A 20,763-nucleotide genomic window follows, 5' to 3' on the forward strand; every position below is an offset into this window, starting at 1 on the left:
CTCAGCCTTTTTTAATCCTTCTTTGTGGCTTAGATTTTTCAGCCCTGGAACCACTCGTGTTGATTTTTATGATACACAAGCTTATGTAAAAATAGCCTTTGATATGGCAGAGGAATAATTCTGCATACAAATGACACACCTCTGAAGCCTAACATTGTCATGTGAACCCTTGAAGCAATGATTTAAGAATGCTCTCCCAGACTGAATGAATAACCTATAAAAATTTCAAGACGCCATTGTTGCATTGTGTTTGGTATTAAAAATATTCTGCAAAGGTCTTTTCATGTAAAGAGGTAGTACTCTACAGTGCTCCCGAGGATGAGCTGTAGTGCCAGACTACTTGGGTTCTAGCCCCAGCACTGTCACTTACTAGCTACATGATCTTGAAGAAGATACTTAACCATTCTGAGTATCATGCATGCGTTTGTGCTAAGTCGCTTCAGTTGTGTCTGACTCTTTGTGACCCTATGGACTGTAGCCTGCCAGGCTCCTCTGTCCATGGGATTCTCCAAGCAGGAATACTGGAGTGGGTTGCCATGCCCTCCTCCAGGGAATCTCCCTGACCCAGGGCTCGAACCCTCATCTCTTACATCTCTTGCACTGGCAGATGGGTTCTTTACCACTAGCGCCACCTGGGAAGCCCTCTGAGCACCATAAAATGTGGCTAATAGTAGCCTATATCCTTTAGGATTGTTGTGAGGATTAAGTTGGTAAAAACATGTGCAGCACCTATAACCTTGACCCAGAGTTAGTACTCGATAAGTGTTGGTTCTTAATATTATTTAACTCACAAATGCACGGCTTCCCCTTATGGAATTTTAGAAGCAGATTTGTGTAAAATAAAGTCTGTAAAAATCCAGCTCTGTAAAACTCACCAGAGATTCCCCCAGTGGTCCAGTAGTCAAGACTGCACCTTTCAATGGAGGGGGTACAGGTTAGATCCTTGGTCAGGGAACTAAGATACCACATGCTGCATGGCAGGGCCAAAATTTAAGAATAAGTGAATAAGAAAAATTGTTTAAAATGAAATAAAATTCACCAACATGAAATTACAGACACAGTTACATATAATTGTACATAATTCTGGCTATTCTTGTATAAAATTATATAAAGTCATATACATAAATTATATTTTAGCCCCTGTTTTGACCTGGAAAGTATGTTTTCATAAGTAAATTCCTTTTCCAATGACTGTCTTTGCTATTGAACTTGAGGTTGCTATTGATGTCCCACTCAGTTTGTCTCACACCCTATCCAGTCCCTAGCACGTTAACTCAGTGAGGCTTATTAAATGTCTGCACAGAACAGAGAACACATGAAAAGCAGCAACCCCCAATTAACTTCATCTATTAGTATATGGCAGGATGAATCATGTCATCGTTTAACTGTGATCAAGTTTGTATTTCTAGATAACTATTTCCTATAGCTAAAGAAAAATCTATGAATTCTCAACATGTTTCCAGCCCAAACAATTTTGCTTCCATGAATCTCCTACAAGAAATTATCTATAAGTAATTAAACAAATGTGAGTATCATATAATTTATACAACGATACACAGAAATGATCATAATTGCTGTGCTCTCTCTGTGTTACCTTCATATGGACTCTGGAGGACACACTCAACAATCTCTGTCTTCATCGTAACGCAAGATCAAATCAACAAATAAATGTCTGGTAATTATTTAATTTAACAGACAGAAAGCCAAAAAATTGAAGATAGAGTGATTATAAACACACAAAATCTGCATTGAAAATATGTGAGGAAAAATTAGAGTGAGTGATGATTTGGTTAATATAATGAAATTATGGCTTTTTTACTTTCTCTATTTTCTATGTTTTTTGTACTGACTATACTATTTTACAATAAAAACACAAAATTTGTGAAACAATAAAATTGAGCTATACTTTAAATCATATGATTTTTTCATTTATATATAAAGAAAAACATTCACAACATGGCATTTAATTTTGATTTAATTTCCATAAAATAAACCATACAAAGATTTCTCAAGGAGACTGAGTCCTCAAACTGCATCTCTGTTTTGTTTTATATGCAATAAATTCGCAAGTATAAGAAAATCATAAAACTAAGGCTATACATTGCACTTGACCATCATATTAAATATTATTTTAGAAGATCATGATACTAACTATATGAATCTGATTTAGCTTCATAGTTTCTTATCTAAAGGAGTTTTTTAAAGATATGTATCTTCAGTTTTTCTTACATTCGCCTTTATCACTAGATAAAAATTAATGGGCAATTTGGACATGACATAAATCTAGGATATTCAAAGATACCTACAGAAAGAATCTATAGGATAGAAGTTTCCACACAGCATTGTCTAGAGTCAGATTATTTTAAAGGATTCCTTGACTTTTGAATATGATACTAGATGCAATCACCAGAATATTTAGTTTACCAGTAAACTAAACCAGAATATTACAAATGAAGATATTCTAACACAAATACTTGTAGAATTTTGTTTAGATTGTCAATGGTTGTTCTATCCAAATTTTCTTCATTGTCATCCATGGTGTGCCAGACTTCAGGGAAAGGAGATGATATCAGATGCAAAACTGGAACACCTAACACAAAGAAATGACTTGTAATTAAGTACATATTTTCCATGAGTAAGCTAGAAAGTATCATTCTTCAGAGAAGTCTAAGTGGGAGCTCTGTACTATATAAACACAGCTAATAACTCAGCTAATAACTTCTGTGTACATCCCTGTATCTTACCCTAATACTCCAAAGTCATGCATTCATTAAACAAATATTAATAAATTCAGTAAATAATAATAAAGCACTTATTATGTGCCAGCTCCTATTGTAGGAATTGAGGGTTCATCAGTGAAAAGGCAAAGCCCTGTTCAGATGGAACTTACATTCTACTAGAGAAAGAAACAAATAAACAAATACAAAAAATAATTTTTGAAAGTGATAAGGTTTATAAAGAATAGTAAAACAAGGGAATAGAGAATGAGGGGCAGAGAGAAGGGCCAAGAAAAAGGAATTTAAAATCAGGATGGCCCTGGACTTCCCTAGTGGTTCAGTGGTTAAGAATCTGCCTGCCAAAGCAGGGGATATGGATTCAATCCCTGGTACAGGAAGACTCCACGCACTGGGGCAACTAAGCCTGTGCACAGCAACTGCGGAAGCCCATGGGCCCCAGAGCCTGTGTTCTGCCCCAAAAGAAGCCACCACACTGAGGAACCCATGCAGTGCAACTAAAGAACAGTTCCCACCCTCCACAACTAGAGAAAGCCTGAAGGCAGCAATGAAGACCAAAAATACACACAAATGACATACAGTTAAAAAAAAAAACAAATCAAAGAGGTCCTCTTCGAGAAGCTAACATTTACACAGATGCAACAAAGGAGAAACTAAGCTGTGTGAAGACCTGGGGATGACCAGGCAGCAGTATTAGCAAGCCCAAAGGTCCTGCGGTAAGAGTGTGCTTGGCCTGCTTGTGGAACAGCAATGTGACTGGGTCAGAGCAATAATTAGAGAGGTAGGAGGTGATGCTGGAGAGGAAGAAAGGACTCAGAAAATGGAAGCCCTTGTAGGTCATGATGAAGACTTTGGGTCTTACTCTACATGATGGCAAGCCAACAGAGCTTTAAGGTAGGGAAGTACCATAATTTGAGTGACATTTTTTAAAGATAACACTTGCTCATACATAAAGAATAAGGAGGCAAGAGCAAAAGAAGGAGATGAATTGGGTGGCTACTGTAAGAATTGTTGAGTTAATTTAGACTTCCAACACTGATGGAAAGGATGAAACGAAAGTGAACGTGTTAATCACTCAGTCGAGTTCGACTCTTTGCAACTCCGTGGACTGTAGCTCATCAGGCTCCTCTGTCCATGGACTTCTCCAGGCAAGAATACTGGAGTGGGTTGCCATTTCCTTCTCCAAGGTATCTTCCCAACCCAGGGATCATACCCGAGTCTCCTGCATTGCAGGCAGATTCTTTACCATCTGAGCCACTAAGGAAGCCCTTTGCTTCCTTATTAGCAGGAAAACACCAGAGTTACACAAAGCATAAGAATACAATCTAGGTCTGTGAAAGGGAAAGCAGGATGTCAGAGGCATACAAGCGTTGATAAATATTCTACATGTAGGAAAAAATAAAAAGGTCTCTTCAAGGATTTACAATGACTTTCATGAAAAAATAAAACCCATGAGATGATTGCTGAATCAGCTATTAAATTTAATGGTTCTTCACACTTCTAGATTGTTGTAAATACACATAAAATACACCGAATATGATAGGAAAAACCCACACATGTGCATGCATGCATACATATTTACACATACGCACATTACCTCTTCTTAAAAATGGAATATGGTCATCCTGAATCACACCTCCATAACCATAATTCCGGAAATACCGCCTCTCCGAAGAGTGATCCTTGAGCAAACCTAATTCATGGAGTCCATGTTCTGCAGGTGATAATTAGACAGCAGATGAACATGTATTTTTAACTAATCGATGGTCAGAATGCAAAGAGTTTGAAATCTTGGCACCTGGCTTTAAAACACTGTGAGTGGCGCACCCATGACCAAAAAAACCCTCTGAGCTGAACTTGGGGTGTGGGCATTTTGGATTAGTTCCGAGGGAGGAGTCACCTCTGACTCTAGCTTTCTGACTCCTGAGAGTCAGAAACTCAATAGAACAGTGCAGAGACGGAGAATGAGAAAAGTAGAGGGAAGCAGAGGGGAAAACACAGGTGTAGATACAGATTTTCAACCCTGCACAAAGAGTGTTTCAAGAGGAGATGTTGGGCTTGAAAGGGAATCCTTAGACAGAACAGGTATGAAGTACTATACTGAGTGACCTCTCTGCAAAAGGGATACTTACTATGACTTGCATCAGTGGTTCTCAAAGTGTGATCTATGATCAGTTGCATCAGCACCACCTGGGAACTTGTTAGCAATGCAGATTATCTGGTCCCACCTCTGACCGACTGAATTAGAGATTCTGGGGGTGCGGTCCAGCAATCTGTGGTGTAACAAGCCTTCCAGGTGATTCTAATGCACACTAAAATTTGAGAACCATTGACCTACATTCCATCACTGTCATAGTGTAACATAGAACTCACGTGTTACATGAGTTACGTATAACGTGAGTCTATATTATAAGATGAAAAGAGATCACAAAGAGTTTAAGACAACCAAATGAAACTTTGCAGATTGGTTATATTCACTGCTAAATTTAAAGGGTAAAATTAGACCAAAGGGTAAGCATTCATATGTAATATGATTTTAGGAACATTAAAAAAAGCCCTTACTACCACAATATTCCCATCTGTTTATTGATAATTATAATTCTTTATCTCATATACAACTTTTCCTTATACAATTAGAGATACGATTTGAATATAAATACCACTCAGTGGGTTACACAATGGGTTAAAACTATATTAACACGTGAGTTACTGATATAAATTCATTCTGGTGGAAGAAATAAGATAAGGGAACCAAACGCATGACAGAAGGCCAAACCCATTTCTTGAGGCTACTCAGAGTAAGGAAAACATGCTGTAAGGAAGTGTCCCAGAAAGCTTATATTAATACCAGAATAGCAAGTCCTTCAAATAAGAAATTGAAATTTGTCAAAGATAAGCATCTGAGGTTCAGGTAAACATTTCTTTCACAATATTCTAGATCTGGATATAGGCACACTGTGGCAAAAGTGTCAGTTGAGATGGCAGCATTTTCCCCACTGCTGAGAAGGAAGTACTATCCCATCCCACTGCAAGAAGCCTGTGTAGCTAGAAGAGAATTCTTAGTCTGATGTTTTTGCCACAAAAGCAGGGCTCCTGGCCTGAATTCTATAATAAACATCTAGCTCATGTTCATCCCTCCCTAAGGCCAATCTTTTATCGTTTGTTTTGTTCGTGTGTGTGTGTGTGTGTGTGTGTGTGTGTGTGGAGAGGGAGGATATATGGAGTAGAGATACAAGAGAAAGAAGTTATTCTCCGCCAAGCCCCCAGCCTCTCCCCTGAGCCATACACAGATAACTTTGTTTCCTTGGCTAACCTGGCCTAACCTCATCTGGTCTAATCTACTCTCATTTAGTTGCCACTAAACCTTCTCTTAAGTGACTCTTGAAGGATTTTGGCTTTCTCTTGCATCCCCTTTACTTGTTACTTTAGAAAACAGACAAAGATGGTACTAAATTTAAAAGGATATCACAACTACATAAGGCAGCAAATAGAAGATGACAAAGAGAACAGAAGAAAAAAAGAAACATTAAAGGATATCTTTGGGTATCATTACAAGGACATAACATTGATCATTATCCAATGTGCTTTGCTGAGTTTTCCCTAAAAATGCATTCCATATGTTTCAAACAGGACTCTGAGAAAATATCTCGAAGCAATTTCTAAGGATATGAATATATGAAATGTAGTATTTTATATTTCCATTTCAAAATGCAGTTTCATGCAGGAAAATAAAAACAGATGAATAGGAATAATAAACTAATCAATAAAGCAAGAAAAAAGCCAGTACTCTGGCTTGCGTACTCTGATCACACCCTTAAGTCACCAGTTCTGAATTTTAGAATGCAGTGTTTATCAGTGAGAAGAAACCAGGTTTGATTCTCTAAGAGTGAAAAAGTGAAAGCATTAGTCTTTCAGTCATGTCCAACACTTTAGAAGCCCATGGACTGTAGCCCACCAGGCTCCTCTGTTCATGGAATTCTCCAGGCAAGAATACTGGAGTCAGTTGTCATTCCCTTCTCCAGGGGTTCTTCCTGACCTCCAGGAATGGAACCCAAGTCTCTCACATTGCAGGCAGATTCTTTACCATCTGAGCCACCATAATAACAGCATTGCTTACCAATTGCTTCAAGTCTACCAAACCATCTGGCAGTGTTTGGGAAAAAGTTGGGAAATGTTGGGTATGGAGCTCCAATTAAATCCAGTAAGACCAATAAATCCTAAGGGAGCAAAAATATTATATAATCACTGTTGCCAAAACACATTTCATAATCACCAATAGAAAAAAAATCAGTCAAGACTAACTGCATTTTAATAACTGAGAATGAAATAAGGAGCTGTATAAATCAACAAAAGGTTTAATAACATTGTAAATGAATCATCTGAGGGAGATTTTTAAATCTTGCTTATACAATGTGGAGAAATAGCGAAATGTAGATTCTTCATGTCTGTAACTCCAGAACAATATTACTAAGGCTAAATTAGAAGGAGGACACTTGTATAAATATTTCATAGAAAAAAAGGATACATTTGCTTTGTTTTCAGATGGGTTTAAAAGCCTGTCTCGTCTTCTACTCCATTCTAATCAGTTATTTTATCCTTAGCATGTAATAATACAACTGCCAAAGAGAACACTTGTATAGGAACTATTTATTCCTTAAAGCAGCACATAAGAGAGTTTCCTTGACTAGGAGTTCTATAAGCTAAGTCTCTGAATATCCATTTCCTTTTCTGTCAAACGAGAAGCTCTAGCTTGCTGATAAACTCAAAATGGATTAAAGATCTAAACATAAGACCAGAAACTATAAAACTCCTAGAGGAGAACATAGGCAAAACACTCTCCGACATAAATCACAGCAGGATCCTCTATGACCCACCTCCCAGAAGTCTGGAAATAAAAGCAAAAATAAACAAATGAGACCTAATTAAACTTAAAAGCTTCTGCACAACAAAGGAAACTATAAGCAAGGTGAAAAGACAGCCTTCAGAATGGGAGAAAATAATAGCAAATGAAGCAACTGACAAACAACTAATCTCAAAAATATACAAGCAACTTATGCAGCTCAATTCCAGAAAAATAAACGACCCAATCAAAAAATGGGCCAAAGAACTAAACAGACATTTCTCCAAAGAAGACATACAGATGGCTAACAAACACATGAAAAGATGCTCAACATCACTCATTATCAGAGAAATGCAAATCAAAACCACAATGAGGTACCATTTCATGCCAGTCAGAACGGCTGCAATCCAGAAGTCTACAAGCAATAAATGCTGGAGAGGGTGTGGAGAAAAGGGAACTGTCTTACACTGTTGGTGGGAATGCAAACTAGTACAGCCACTATGGAGAACAGTGTGGAGATTCCTTAAAAAACTGGAAATAGAACTGCCTTATGACCCAGCCATCCCACTGCTGGGCATACACACCGAGAAAACCAGAATTGAAAGAGACACATGTACCCCAATGTTCATCACAGCACTGTTTATCATAGCCAGGACATGGAAGCAACCTAGATGTCCATCAGCAGATGAATGGATAAGAAAGCTATGGTACATATACACAATGGAGTATTACTCAGCCATTAAAAATAATACATTTGAATCAGTTCTAATGAGGTGGATGAAACTGGAGGCTATTATACAGAGTGAAGTAAGCCAGAAAGAAAAACACCAATACAGTATACTAACGCATATATATGGAATTTAGAAAGGTGGTAACGATAACCCTGTATGTGAGACGGCAAAAAAGACACAGATGTATAGAACAGTTTTTTGGACTCTGTGGGAGAGGGAGAGGGTGGGATGATTTAGGAAAATGACATTGAAACATGTATAATATCACATATGAAACGAACTGCCAGTCCAGGTTCGATGCATGATACTGGATGCTTGGGGCTGGTGCACTGGGATGACCCAGAGGGATGGTATGGGGAGGGAGGAGGAAGGGGGGTTCAGGATGGGGAACACATGTATACCTGTGGCAGATTCATGTTGATGTATGGCAAAACCACCACAATATTGTAAAGTAATTAACCTCCAATTAAAATAAATAAATTCATATTAAGAATAAATAAATAAATAAAGGTCCTTTCTGGCTAAAAGCCTCTGTAATAAGCCAAGTGATTCTTCTTTGAGCCATAAAACATTAGCAGGCTTGAGGACTCCCTGGAGACTACTCCCCAGATTAAGAATGCCTGATTTATGTAAGTGAGGTAAGGTATGAGTAATATCTAGCATTGATCCTGATATATAATAGATATTTTCAGAGTCTATGACTCTAAGACACAGTATCTATTACCCCATGAATGATGATTAAATATATTTACCGGGAAAAAACAGGCTTGTTTGAAATAGGAGTATATTCACCAGGTTGGATAAGCTCCTAGGAATTTGTTCTGGGGGAAAAATGGTCTTAACTATCACTGCTGCTGCTGCTGCTGCTAAGTCGCTTCAGTCGTGTCCGACTCTGTGCGACCCCATAGACAGCAGCCCACCAGGCTCCCCTGTCCCTGGGATTCTCCAGGCAAGAACACTGGAGTGGGTTGCCATTTCCTTCTCCAATGCATGAAAGTGAAAAGCGAAAGAAGTTGCTCAGTCGTGTCCGACTCTTAGCGACCCCATGGACTGCAGCCTACCAGGCTCCTCTGTCCATGGGATTTTCCAGGCAAGAGTACTAGAGTGGGGAGCCATTGCCTCACTATGAATTCATATATTTGGACTCATAAACAAATAACTTTGTTCCTCCTGCTGATCAACCAGGCCTCGTCTCCTCCTTTGAACTCTTTTAACCACTTGAGCAAAAGTGATTAAATAAGGTGTCAATTATGTTCTCCTGATACCTTATGGGGCTTCCTGGATGGCTCAGCGGTAAAGAATTTACCCACAATGCAGGAAATGCAGGTTTGATCCCTGCCTGGGTCGGGTAGATCCCCCAGAGAAAGAAATGGCAAACCACTCCAGTATTCTTGCCTGGAAAATCCCATGGACAGAGGAGCCTGGTGGGCCTCAGTCCCTGGGCTCACAAAGAGTCAGACATGACTGAGCGAGTGAGCATGTACTCATGACCCCTTGTGAGCTGCCAGTGGGCAACGGGATAGAGAGAAAACCAGCATGAGATGTTCTGGAGTCAGACAGGACACTGCATGTGGCCATCTGGACTCACAGGGTGAAGGTCAGTGATAGGACAAAGGACATGGATGAATGGAGAGTGTTAGAAACAGGTTACCAGTTCACAGACAGGATGAGAGTCAGGGATGGGTGGAGCCACAGGAAGATCGAAGTCTCATGGGTTCCGTGCTGGTGTTAGTGAATGTCAAATATGGGAAGAGAGTCAGAATAGGAAGGAAATTCAAAGGTGGAATAAGGGACAAGGCATGGGTTGTGGGGCCAGAATGAGGGATGAAGAGGGGGCCATAAGTTGCACCCACTACTTGGTAATAAGACCAAAATTTTAAGGAAGCACTGAAATGTCACTACCCTCATGTCAAAAACGCTACATCAAATTTTCCTATACACACTGGAAGTCACTATAATGTTTTGAAGCCACCAAGGAAATTCTTCACTCCCATCCCTGTACTATGTTCCACTCATACCCCATTTCCCAAGACATCTCCTCTGGCTTGACAGAGGCCTCAGAGATGGGACTTGCTCTCTTCACCTCTAAACTTACTGGGGGAATGTGCTCCCATGGGACGGAACTGAATCTGATGCTTCCTTATTCTGATTTTTTACATCATTTTAATTAAGCTCAGTCAAACATAACTTCTAACCCAGAATTATTCTTTTTAGCTCTGGGATTCCTCAAAAACCCAATGCCTGCCAAATAATGCTCTATTATAAACACGCTGCTCCAAGAATGCCATGGCATTTTTAGGTCTTTAATTGGCTATAGCTTTGGCTTCCTTTGAAGCAGAGTCTGCAGTTCCAGCATCATGAAAAGTACCTGGACTCACCATGCCATGCAGTTGGTTTGTGTCCCTCGCTCCAGGTGGATGTGGTGTTGACGCCATCTTGGAAGCTAAGTGGCGAGACCCATAGAGAGAATCCTGAGGAGACCAGAGATGAAAAGCCTCTTCTCCATCAAAGAAAATTAGCTGGAGTGAAAGATCTGGCCTTGAGTCTGAGATATTCTGAATTTTAACAAAACAGAAAAAGAGAGAAAATATTCTGAGAATTTAAAAAATAGCATGCTTTCCTATTAACTGGACAAAAAGATGTGCCATGAAGCAAAGGAAGAAGCCAGAAAAAGTGAAAATATGTCAGAATTTATTTTGCACCAGTTCCTCTCTGAAAATCATCAGAGATCCTATAGTCTTCACCCTTATAGATCTCACCATTACCACTCCTTCTGAAAATAGAAGTCTTACATTGTTTTTTCTTACACTTTAGAGAACTCTGGAACTGCAGTGGTGGACACTGTGACACAGCACCCTGGTCCCTTTCAGAAGGATGTGTTGTCCCTGTTGCCAGCAGAGGAGTCAGCAGAAGGCCTTCGGTTGTTGGTCCCCTTAAGGGTTGGCTCAGCCATGGAGGTTCCTACAGGCAATGACTGGCCTAAGCAGGCCCTCTAAAGGGCCATGCTTCCTCCAGAGCTCTCCAAGGTTTGGCTGAGGCTGTTGCTGAACCTGCATGGCAGCCCAGCTTCTCCCTCTGCCTACTCCCATTTCTTTCCCCTCCCTGCCACAGGTGTGATGGTAAGGCCACTCCCTACTAAGTGACCGAAATGCTAACCTCCACATCAGAACACACCTCCCAGGGAACTGAACCTGAAACAGTACCAGTCTTTCTTGCTTCTCACCTTAGTTACGTCTGCAGTGCTGTATTGAGTTCGAGAGTCTGCCCTTGGAATGCGACAGAGACACTAAGAATGGTAATTACAGCCTCTCCCTCAGAGGAACCTACACTTTACTTGGGTTAGGGAAAGATAAATACGTGGCCATGGCAAAATGTATCAAGGGTCAACAATGTAGCAGAAAAGTCCTCTAGGAACCAGGCAGATTGAGAGGTGGAATCCTTGGAATGTCAAGGAGGACTTCAGGAAAGAGAAAGTATTTAAGCGGAACTTAGAAGGGTGAGTAGGATTCTGATGGATGTTATACTTTCCACTGTCTTGACAGCGGCTCTCACCTTTCAGATTAGTCTTTCTGGTACCCTAACCCCCACAATCCTTCAACCCCATTGGAATCTCTAATCTATTATGTTCTAATCTATTGATACATTCACCTGTTCACAGTCTTTACCTCTAAACTGTGCCCCCTTCACTCTATGTGTGGGTGAGTGCATGCTAAGTCACTTTGAGGCATCTTAGCATGCACGCATAGAGTGAAGCAAGGACCTCATAGAGATAAAGGAAAGACTGTGAAAAGGCGAACCTATCACTAGATTAGAGATTCCCATGGGGCTGAAGGACTGTGGGGCTTAGGGTACCAGAAGGACTAATATTCATCTTAAATTCTGAAGTCAATCATTCTAATTAATTCCTGCGTACATGTTCAATTCCTGTGCCTCTCTTCACCTTGGTCAAGCTCATGTGGCAAAAACATAACATTAAGTTCAACTATCTGCCTGTTTTGTGCCTGCATTCAAGCACCTGAACCTGGATGAAGAAAAATACACAACCATTCACTCTCTCCAACCCTATGCAGTACTGGGGAACTGACTCTGATGTTGCTTTAATCTGTTACAGATAAAACTTCTCTCATCTCTCTAAGGATATGAAAATAGCATTCTTTAAAGTTATTTTCTGTTGCTGTATCCAGTTTCCTCTGAGTTCATTTTTCAACTTGCATTATTTGTTTTGCTTTCTTTCTTTCATGCCAGAGACGGTCCTCAAATATTTGATCATCCTTTGTGTGCTTTTGCATTAAGCAATAAGACACTATAGCACTGACGAGAGACACAGATTGCTTGGCTCCACTGCCAGGCAGTCTGATGCCCACTGAGGGTTTTCACTGAGGATCCCCAAATGTCACTGTCTGTGGGCCTTCTCTATGGGTGGTTTGCATTCTCCAGAGAAGGATCCTCCAGTTTCCTGTCGGATGGGTGTGAGCTGGCTGCGGGCTTCCTCAGGCTGGAAGCACAGGAAAGCTGGGGAAGCTCAGTGCTCACTGCGTAGTCTTTCACTTCATCTCACTGATCCCCACGAGGTGCCTCATTACTGCCCTCCTGTAGGTCTGGTGTCCTCACATCTAGAACCTCCCTGGCTTAATTTCTCCAGAAAAATATCCCATCATCTCCTACAAGGATACAGGTGAAAGAGTCACCTATCTGCCAGGTAGGGGGTGGAAATCTTATACATTTGTGTGTGTTAAGTTGCTTCAGTCATGTCCAACTCTTTGTGACCCTATTGACTGTAGCCCACCAGGCTCCTCTGTCCATGGGATTCTCCAGGCAAGAATACCGGAGTGGGTCGCCATGCCCTCCTCCAGGGGATCTTCCTGGTGCAGGGATCGAACCTGCGTCTCCTGTGGCTCTTGCATTGGCAGGCAGGTTCTTTACCACTAGTGCCATCTGGGAAGCCCTCTTATACACATAAGTGCTCCCTATACAAACTTACAAACACTCTCCTCCTCCATCCCCTACCTCATTTCTGCCTTCCTTACTGTCCCCTCCTATCCCTGAGCCAGTCAGGACTTCATCAGAGGACCACTGTCTTCTTAGACTTCTTCCCCTCTAGGCAACGTGACATCTCTCTACTCTGATATGTCATCTGTCTTTTCTCCATTCACCTTCTGTCTTCATATGGTGGTTTCCATGAACAGATGTTCCCTAAATTCTTCAAAGATGGAATTTTTCTTGATTGCTTTGGGGCAATTTCATAAGAAGGAGAAAAAAATATCATTATCAACTGAAAACTAAGTTATCTTTGTATGGTAATCATTTCAACTGTCATAATATTACTCCTTAATTATACCCCAAGAAAAAGACAGCTTATTATATTTTGAGTCTCTCAAAACTCCTGATAGTACTAAAGACAGGATGTGTCTGTCTGTGAAAGATATATGCACTCAGGGTTTAATAAGAACTAGGAGACACAGGTTCGATCCCTGGTCTAGGAAGATCTCCTGGAGAAGGACAAGGCAACCCACTCCAGTATTCTTGCCTGGGAAATCCCACGGACAGAGGAACCAGGTGGGCTACAGTCCATGGAGTCACAAAGAGTCAGACATGAGTTAGCAACTGAACAACAACAAGAAGTAGTGAAACAGACTGTCTCACTGGCAAAAGGTATATAGTACAAACAGTAGTGGAGACAGTCAAAGAGCCTTGACTGGTTCCAAAGTTCTAACTCCAAATCAAAGAGCATAATCATAGAATATCAGGGCAGAATAAGATTGCTTGGGACCAGAAACACTCTGTTCATGCCCAGTGTTTACATATTCTGCAAGTTTGAAGGTTCAGGGGCCTCAGAAATGTCAGCAGTTTGGTAACTCCATGGTTTAGCACAATGGCTTGCTCTCATTCTCTTCTCTTTGCACCATCTCATTTAGATAGCCATAAACTGTCTATCTTTTTTGGACAATGACCCTGAGTCCTGTGAGGCAACTTGCTCTTTTTACTTCTTTTTAGGGTTGGTGGAAAAATAACTTTGGCCTTTAATCTCTAATAACTCAGTCTAGTATCTCAGAGCTAGAAAAAAATGCATGGCCAGGTTTGTGAAGGTCTTCTAGTCCTTCTTTCTGGCAATATGACAAATGCCTACTTACCAGTGTTAATAGAGTCAGTACATTACCTGCAGTCTTTCCCCATCCAAGGCTGCATCAGCTAATGCCATAAAAATAAGGTGTAAAAACCACCCCAACTTCAGTGGCTTAAAACAACAATCATGAGTTCTCTGGGATCTGCAGGTTAACTGGGGACAACTGGTCTAGGCTGGAGTAGCTCTGTTTCACCCTGCAGTCATCAAGGCTGGCTCTGTTCCACAAGCCTCTTAGTCTCCTCCTAGGACTGGCAAGCTAGCCAAGTCATGCTCTTCTCACAGCGATGGCCAAGGCACAACAAGGCACAGCAGAGCGGGCCCAATTGCACAAACACATGTCCAGCCTCTGTTTGTTATCTACTAGCATCCCATTGGCCAAGGCAAGTCAAGTAACCAAGTCCAGAGTCAAGGAATGAGGAACTACCACCTGCTAAAGTGGAAGGGCACAGCAAAGTTACAAGACAAGAGAGGTGAAAGTATAATTACAGTCTTATTACTAGAAGGGGAAGACTGCAAAGAACTGGAACCATCATCCAGTTAGGTTCCTATCCAGGCTTCTCCAAGGTCACATTTTATCACCCCTTACACAACTCATGACAGCTGAAGAACATAAAATATCTCCTTAATACAAATCTAAAGCACAACTGAAGAATAAATCTGATACTCTCAGAGACTGCCCTCAAAACCAGTTTTTATTTTTCATTTCCTACATCACTGTTTACCTCTAATAGAAAAGATACTTATCACAGGGAATATAAGAATCCCTACATGAACTTAAATTATTAAAATAGAATGATCATCTGGAAAGACCGGATGCCTTTTGGAAGACAATGGGGAAGACTTTTCTACTATGATGGCCATTTCCAATCTACAGGTCCACATCAAAATTTAAATATTCTCAAAATTTTACTGTACTATATAAAAAACTTAAAATGAGGACTTGGAGATCAGATTAAAATTTTTTTGTTGTTTAAAAAAGAAAGGATAATTAAAAGAATGCATGTGCATTTTGCTAATGGAGAGCCTTATTCAAAACTCATTCAGCCCTTTCTACTTCTGGTTACCAGAAGCGGAGTGAATTACATGGAAAAAGGTAAAGGATCTCACCAAGAGAAAACACACCCACTGCATAGACTGTGTCTTTAAACCATATTTTACCTAATTTCATGTCCTTACACTAGAAATGCAAATATGAAAAATTAACCTTTTATATCAGCTTCTGAACTCTCTCAGTCAATTGCTAGCAAAGAATGCTAGTTAAAAGCAGGGCAGCACATGGAACAAAGACAATATAGAAGGTTCAGAAAACAAAACAAATGGACAAAAACAGTGAAAAGGATACTGAGTGATTATAAACAATTCTTGCTTTCTTCAGTTCAGCATATCCAGCAAAAATAGAACCAAATATCTATTACTTCCATTACAAGATAACTTTTTTACTTCTTTACCCCAACTTAAGCTGGCTCCTTCATAAAACTTTGAGGGAGGAAAAAGGTATTTGTTGTCTGTGAACAAAGTTTTCTGGTTTTGCTTTGCTGTGTTTACTCGGTTATGAGTGATATCTGAACAAAATGTCTTCATCTGGCATAGCACTTTTTTCCAATATACACTTAAGAACACATAGACTGAAATAACATTATCTGAGAGTCCCCGAAGTATTCTGAACTGAAAATGTAACAAAAGCTTTCTATGATACAGAAAATTGAGCCGAGATTCACAGATAAAACAATAATGCATTTGTTCTTCACGCTTTTCATCTTGATATGTCTGAATTACCCATTCTCTACTTCAGAACCACTTTGCTGAAACTCCCTCCCCCAACTCAAGGCCACCATCTCTCAGAATAGAAGGCTGTAATGTTCACGGCTATACAAACAAGAAGAAATAAACATATTTCCTACATACGCTTGAATCAAACCTTACACCTTCTTCATCTTTTGCAAAAAATAATGTTGTTTTTAATTTGATGTGTATTCATAACTAAGAAATCAGGTGCCAATTAACAAACACACTCTCATGTACTAAGTAAGGTTCATCGCCCATGGTGGATATTATAAATAATGTAATCTTCCGACTGGGCTTCCCTGTGGCTCAGTGGTAAAGAGCCCGCCTGCCCAGGAAGGAGACATAGGTTCAATCCCTGGGTTGGGAAGATCCCCTGAAGAAGGAAATTGCAATCCACGCCAGTATTCTTGCCTAGGAAATTCCATGGACAGGAGAGTCTGGCAGGCTACAGTCCATGGGGTCACCAAAAGAGCTGGACACAACCAAGCAACTAAACAACAACAATCTTCCAATTAATATTTCAAATTCATTTCATTTTGCAACAAATTAGCACAAAATACACAGAAAGTCTACATCTCTAGATGGCTGTCTTAGTGCCCCATGAACTAGAATTCACTCTGAGTTGCTGCTAAATATTTTATTATCCCAGGAGTCTGCAGGAGGGAAACAGATACCTTCAAGGAAAAGAGCTGCTTGTCTAAGGCCCGAGCAAGTTCCAGCATCATTGCACATGGCACAGCTGAATCAGTGGCTCCCACAAACACTCTGTGGTCCCAGTGAGGAAAATACTTGGAATCATAGTGACAGGCGAGGACCAAGTGTCGTTTAGCAGTGGGGTTGAGGGTGCTGATGATATTCGAGAAAGACCGGTACCCGTAGGGCGTCTGACTTAAGAAGGTGTCTACTTCCAAGACCCAGTCAGCTTGAAGTCTCTGAATTCTCTGCATGATGTGCTGATCAAAACAAAAACCAAAATTTCAGGTCTAGACAGTTTTGTTTTAGAATTTGTATACCTCTTAAATTAAAAATGCAATACACACTTATTGTATTAATAGCAAGGACGTTGAAAGGAAAAATAATCTAGTCCTCTCCCATAGTCTCCCCCTGGCAATCCAACCCAACCAACTGTTAATATTACCTATGTTAAGAGTCTGATGTATATCTACACCCTTCTTGTTTATACAAATATACACTAGCACACAAACATGTATATTTAGCAGAGGGATATATATTCTTATAGGAATAGAATCCTTCTCTACATCTGATCTGCCCCTTGCTCTTCTCACTTAACAATGTATCATGGACCTCTCTAAAGGAAATCAACCCTGAATATTGTTTGGAAGGACTGATGCTGAAGTTGAAGCTCCAATACTTTGGCCACCTGATGCGAAGAGCTGACTCACTGGGAAAAACCCTGATGCTGGGAAAGATTGGAGGCAGGAGGAGAAGGGGACAACAGAGGATGAGATGGTTGGATGGCATCACCGACTCAATGGACGTGAGTCTGAGCAAACTCCAGGAGTAGTGAAGGACGGGGAACTTGGCATGCTGCAGTCCGTGGGGTTGGAAAGAGTCCAACATGACTGAGCAACAACAACAATGGACCTCTCTAAACATAAGGAGATATAGCTCCAGTTCAGCATATATTGAAGCTCATTTTTAATATTTCTAGCAAAATAACAAGACAGATTTAAGACATTAGATAGACTAGGTAGATCCTATAGGTCATAACTTGTACTCTAAGCTCTTTGAGGATGAAAATTGCAAATGGCAACTCTTTTTGTCCCAAGCACGTAACATGTGCCCCCAGTCAGCAAATATTTCATAATGTAACAAACACTAACAAAAGATACTAGAGCTCACCTGTTAAGGATAATGTACACAAGGGGGATGGTTACAAGGGAATGGTTGAAGGCTATCTGAGGTTCTGCCTGCTCTAAGAGGGCTTCTCAAGTGGCGCTAGTGGTAAAGTATCCACCTGCCAACGTAGAAAACACAGGAGACACGGGGGTTGATCTCTGGGTCAGGAAGATCCTCTAGAGTAGGAAATGGAAATCCACTCTAGTAATCTTACCTGGAAAATTCCATGGACAGAGGAGCCAGGCGGGGTACAGGCTATGGGGTCACGAAAGAGTCAAACATGACTGAGCGCCTCAGCACACTGCTCTAAGAATCAATAAGTAACTCTGAACCGCAATGACATAACAAGCAGTTTTCCCTTTGTATTCAGAGCAGGTCCAGATCCCCTGCAAATGCTGGTGAAGATAAGAAAGAATCTATGTTCCCATCTTTCCTGATCACCTTGGGCCTTGTGAGCAACATGGTGTCTGACAGAGAAGGGCAACACATGTAAAAGAAACATCTCTTCAGGGACTGGAGGTGTCTTCTTAAAGGATTTAGAGTTTGTGACGTGAGAAGCAGGTGAGTTCATGGCTGTTCAGTCTGCCCTTTCCTATGTTTATTTTCCCTTTGCTTAATTCTCATTACGTTCCATTTATTTCATTTTGAAATATTATATAGATTTTCGAAGGGTGCCTTAAAAAGTTATTTTTAAGTCACACAACAATTATTTTTTATTTTTAAGTCATACAACAATTATTTTTAAGTCACACATCAACATATCCGGCAATTTGTTCCACAATGAACATCCAGTGGGGATGGACCTTGAGGTGATAAACAAATAACTTATAATGACTGGAAAAGAATGGGAGAATTTTTCCCCCCTCCCAAGGAAATAAATGACTTTCTAGCCTAGCCAAGTCTTGTATGACCTGCCCTAACTAGTGTGACATGACACGTAGGCAAGAGCCTTGAAACAACTGGGGCAGGAAGCTTCCAGGAAGAGGAAAACTAAGCCAGAGGGAAGACAGTGATTCTATAGTCAGTCTTGAAAAAGCCAAATAAACAAACCGTTTCCCAGACAGTTACTCCTTGTTCTCTGTCAGGAGGTGGACTTTGGCCTAAAGAGCAATGTATACAACGTACCTTTTCTATGACACATTTACAGGCTGTTTTTTCATATAAAAATAATTTTTGAAACATTATAACCTTTTTGAAATTATTACTCATCTCTCATTTATTTTTTCATTCTCCACAATGCTTAGTGTTGGGCTTTGTTCACAGTAGGCTATCAGTAAATATGGACTGATTATAACTCATTCTCAATGAGACTATATAAAATTATACGATATAGAACATTAATCATTTGACTAGAGAGAAATCACTGCCTCTAAGAAAAGTTTTCCAGAGAATGTGAAAAGAACTTATCCCCAGACTTTGGGGAAAAGAAATTTTTCCATAAAAAAGGGGTCAGTCTTTAAAAATAAATAAATAAAAAGCACATCTCCAGAACATCTGGTATCCAGATGATGAACTGCTCCGTAAAATGTGTTCAACACCAACAGCAGCCTGCATGCTTACAAAATGAACTGGGATTTTAAAAATATGTATCTCTTAGCTTTGCTCAGCTGAAGTCTCACACACAAACTCATTCCTCAACCCTGAGCAGGTTTTGGCCATAATATCTGATACCTGTATTGATGCTAAAATCCACAAAAGCTTCACCAATTCCCCCCCAAAAGAGTTCTCCCTGCACTAACCTTTTTTACTCAGTATAAATATTTTTATTTGTCTTAGCAACTAATTTCTTTATAAACAATCAAATTGGCTGCATAATCTAATCAGGTCGCCAATAGCCCTTATTGTTGTGCTTGTGGCTTGCAGACTTAGTCCGCACGTTCCCACTGTAATTCTCTAGGGTAGGCTCCACAAACTACTGCTCTTCTCTCTAGACTGCCCCTGAACAGAGAGTGCTTGGCTATGAGAGGGCGTCTAAAACAGCTATGCTTCCCAAACTCCAGTTGCAGAAGCCTCAGCCTACCAGGCATGCTAAAACGTAATTAAGAATATAGATGGATTTCTACACATCTATCTTTTTAAATGGAGAGAGAAGAAAAGAGACAAGGAGATGGATAAAGACACAGCGAGATGAAGACAGAGAGAGAGTGAGACTGAGTAAAGAGAAAGAAGAGCGTATGAAGATGGACGGGAAGACAAGGAGAGAGACACAAAGAGAGGCCAAGACTGGGGGTGGAAAGAGAGCAAAGAGAAAAATAAAAGTAAACATGACATCTTGCTTCCTGCTTCCTGGGGAGGAAGGCCCATAGGGGATTTTAGGTGACACTGGTGAATGATCCTGGGTCAAGTTAATTAAACTTACATTCTCATTTCCAAGGTCTGAGAAACACTGTTATTAGCAGACCAGATTTGTTTGGAAGAAGTAGGTTCTGTGCTATTTGCAATAAGTCTGCAAATATTGCCTGGATGCTGCCACTGGGGACTCTGGGCACCTCCTCCCTCTTAGGTGGACCATGTACTAGTCCCTCAGGCTTTCAACCCAGGGCTCTCCATTCAGGGATACACATACTTTTTACTAAAGAAGCCCAGCTTCAGCTATTCAGATACACTGGTCATCTACAGGAGATTTTAACCACCAAATTTCTAGCTTGCCTCTAGACAAAGTTTTTGGCTTGCTCCCTAGTGAGACTT

General features: G+C 40.4%; 1 protein-coding gene across 1 annotated transcript in view; it reads right to left on the reverse strand.

The window, feature by feature from the left end:
* Positions 1-2,444: 2,444 nt before the first annotated feature.
* QPCT (glutaminyl-peptide cyclotransferase) overlaps positions 2,445-20,763 on the reverse strand; it is a 29,607-nt gene continuing 11,288 nt past the window's right edge. The window contains 5 exon segments of the mRNA NM_001166178.1: positions 2,445-2,590; positions 4,333-4,449; positions 6,853-6,952; positions 10,685-10,861; positions 16,890-17,168. Coding sequence (NP_001159650.1) covers positions 2,445-2,590; positions 4,333-4,449; positions 6,853-6,952; positions 10,685-10,861; positions 16,890-17,168 — 819 coding nt within the window.

This window comes from Ovis aries, chromosome 3 (genome assembly GCF_016772045.2).
Source record: "Ovis aries strain OAR_USU_Benz2616 breed Rambouillet chromosome 3, ARS-UI_Ramb_v3.0, whole genome shotgun sequence".
NCBI classification, from domain to species: domain Eukaryota; kingdom Metazoa; phylum Chordata; class Mammalia; order Artiodactyla; family Bovidae; genus Ovis; species Ovis aries.